This window comes from Heterodontus francisci, chromosome 20 (assembly GCF_036365525.1).
Source record: "Heterodontus francisci isolate sHetFra1 chromosome 20, sHetFra1.hap1, whole genome shotgun sequence".
In the NCBI taxonomy this organism is placed as follows: Eukaryota; Metazoa; Chordata; class Chondrichthyes; order Heterodontiformes; family Heterodontidae; genus Heterodontus; species Heterodontus francisci.
The window spans coordinates 85,879,663-85,882,337 of record NC_090390.1 but is presented as its reverse complement, the minus strand read 5'-3'; the positions used below and the strand labels follow the sequence as shown (position 1 = coordinate 85,882,337).

At 41.9% G+C, this 2,675-nt stretch overlaps 1 protein-coding gene across 1 annotated transcript; it reads left to right on the top strand.

Moving 5' to 3' along the window:
* Window positions 1–343: 343 nt before the first annotated feature.
* On the top strand, window positions 344–1,605 carry LOC137380979 (uncharacterized). The gene has a single exon (XM_068053396.1). It carries the CDS (start codon window positions 417–419, stop codon window positions 1,398–1,400), a length of 984 nt encoding a protein of 327 aa, XP_067909497.1. The 5' UTR covers window positions 344–416; the 3' UTR covers window positions 1,401–1,605.
* The last annotated feature ends 1,070 nt before the right edge of the window (window positions 1,606–2,675 follow it).

Sequence of the window (2,675 nt, the reverse complement as noted above, 5' to 3'; positions counted from 1 at the left end):
CGCCGCAGATTGATCTTTAAAAGAAGTAAGGACCATGTTAGATACCCTGCAAACTTATGTTTTCTTTTGGGGGTGGGGGTCTGGGTATAGCCAGCACTGCCTCAGTGTTAGGAGCTGGAGTAAAGTCAGTTAAGGTCGATTTCAATAGGATTCTGCTGGGGTGTTTAAATAATCAAACTCAAATTACTCTCAAAATCGGCGTCACACCACATTTACACTTCACACAAGTGGTGTAGGTTGGTGGCAAGCTTCGGTATCAAAACATAATTAACTAATATAACTAATAAATGACGTATGAATGTGGAGGAGGGCTGAATCTGAATAGAAAACGACAATTCCGCTCATTTGCATCACATAAACATTGACTTGCTCCAGAGAGCCCGGTCTCATCTATTGCTCTCGAGCCCCAGCAAACCATGTTCACCACTGCACAATGGCAGCGAATTAAGTCTGGGTTTCGTGGACCCGAAGACTTCTACCCACTGAAACACGTCAGCCACAGGGAATGGGGCAGAGGTTTCACTCTCCCAGACTCCGCTTTACTTGGTATAAACATCGATGCTCCCAAAGAGGGGGAGAGGACTGCCTTCTCCATTACCAATCTAGTCCATGCCACCGACTCAAATGGAGTCCAAGGCATTCTCGCCGATCAATGCTTGAAGAAAGCGAACATAAAGCAGATTGGAGAAGACCTAAAGGTTCTCTTCTCCTGGTGGAGCGTCCAAGTAAACCAGGAGGAAATAGAAATGAAGCGGAAGGATAGGAGAGATACAGTGGGAAAACGGCTCAGGCAAACCACTAAAGAAGACTCAGACCAAGATCTGGAAAGTTTGTTGGACTCCCTGGTGGGGCAGTATATCAGCTCTCCCGCTTTCCTGGAAAAGTCCAATTACGGTAATTTCAAATTCACCTACAATGTCAATGATCTAATAGATGAATATAAAAAATCAGTCTGTAAAGGAAAAGAACCTGAGTTCAGCGTGCTGGGAACTTTCAAATATGATTGTGAGATGATGCACACTGTGGCTGTCCACCCTCCCGCTGTCAAGCTTTTCGAGAAATGCCCTCCACTCCCTTCTGAAGTCATATCCCGGGAAGGTACCAAATGGATATGGAAACCAGAATCAACAGGTTCAGAAATCCGAGTGCTCAGGAAGGACGGCGATGGGAAGTGGAGAGTCGCTGACTGTTACCCAGATAGTCGCCGGTGGGACTTCGTGAGTTTTGCCTTCTACCTGCCCGATGAAAAACCTGAGTTCCCGGTCCCTCTGGAGTGTAAACACCTTACTGTCTGCGAAATGGAGTGGAGTCAACGATTTCGGCCACCTTATACGTACATGAGCCGGCCTGAAGCTGAGGAGTTCTATCGGTCCTTGTGCTGTCCGGATAAAGATCTGTAAGCAGGATGTCCACAAAAAAAATGTTTCGGTCTGTGCGGGTTATATTAAATACTCTTTCACTTTTGGGGAAATGTGTCCAAAAATAATGCTGTGTCTTAATTGTGATTCTGTGGAGTTCCTGATTGAGCTGATCTGTTATGGTTACTTGAATGTTTATTTTCGCTTTAATCAACTGGAGTACAAATAAATGAAAACTTTAACTTGATCAACTCGTGTTTGGTGTTTCATTTCATAATGTACAAAAAAGTTAATTTTTGAAAAACAAAATTGCATTAAACGGGGCGGGGCAGCACCTGACGCAAACAATATGAACCAGACCAAGATTAAAGGGAAAACATTCAATTTCTGGAAATCGAAATAAAAACATAAAATGCTGAAAATACTCGGCAAGTCGGTCATTACCTGTAAAGGAAAGTGGATAGCACTTCTTATATTACCAAAACTCGTTTGAGAAGGGCTGGATATTCTAAATTTTAACCTGTCTTTTTTATGTATATCTGCTAACCGACCTGTTGAACATGACCCCAAAGAGCTGTATTGTTACAATAAAAGCAAAATACTGTAGATGCTGGATATCTGAAATAAAAATAAAAATACTGGAAATAGACAGCAGGTCTGACAGCATCTGTGGAGAGAGAAGCAGAGTTAGCATTTCAGGTCAGTGACCTTTCGTCAGAATTGTATTAGCAAATATTCATGGAACCAAGTCACCCATTAAATAAAGACACAAATTCATGATTAACCAGATGCATCAACTATATAAGACTGTCGGTAAAAGTGTTTTTAAAAAAAACATCATGTTGAATATAATCCGCACCCCTGTGCAGGGAGCTGGGGTAAAACCAAAGAAGAGAGGGTTAGGAACAATGAAAAACGTCGGAGGCATCAAGCCTTCTCTGTCAAAAGCTCGGGTTTGATTATTATATTACATTATTTCGCTATTCACTGTTTTGAAGACTAATAGGTTCATATCGTCAATCATTTCTTCTTTGAGAAATATAATCCACATAATAATTCAGCCCTAATCACTCTCAAAGAAACAGCAACCTCCCCTTCCAATTCAGTTGAAATTGCATAATTTACATTTTCCAAGTAAGGACATCTTCATTAACGTGTGATGATGGAAGGTGATTGGGTCGAATTGACATATGACAAGTCCGCCCATTTCTTCCAATTATATAAAGACTGCTCTTGACTGCTGTTGACTTGCTCCAGAGAACCCACATCCCCACTCTTCCTCTTCGGCTGGAGAAAACCATGTACACCGACCAGAAA

Coding starts and splice junctions, on each gene's coding strand:
- LOC137380979 (XM_068053396.1), top strand. CDS start 417: ATGTTCACCACTGCACAATGGCAGCGAATTAAGTCTGGGTTTCGTGGA.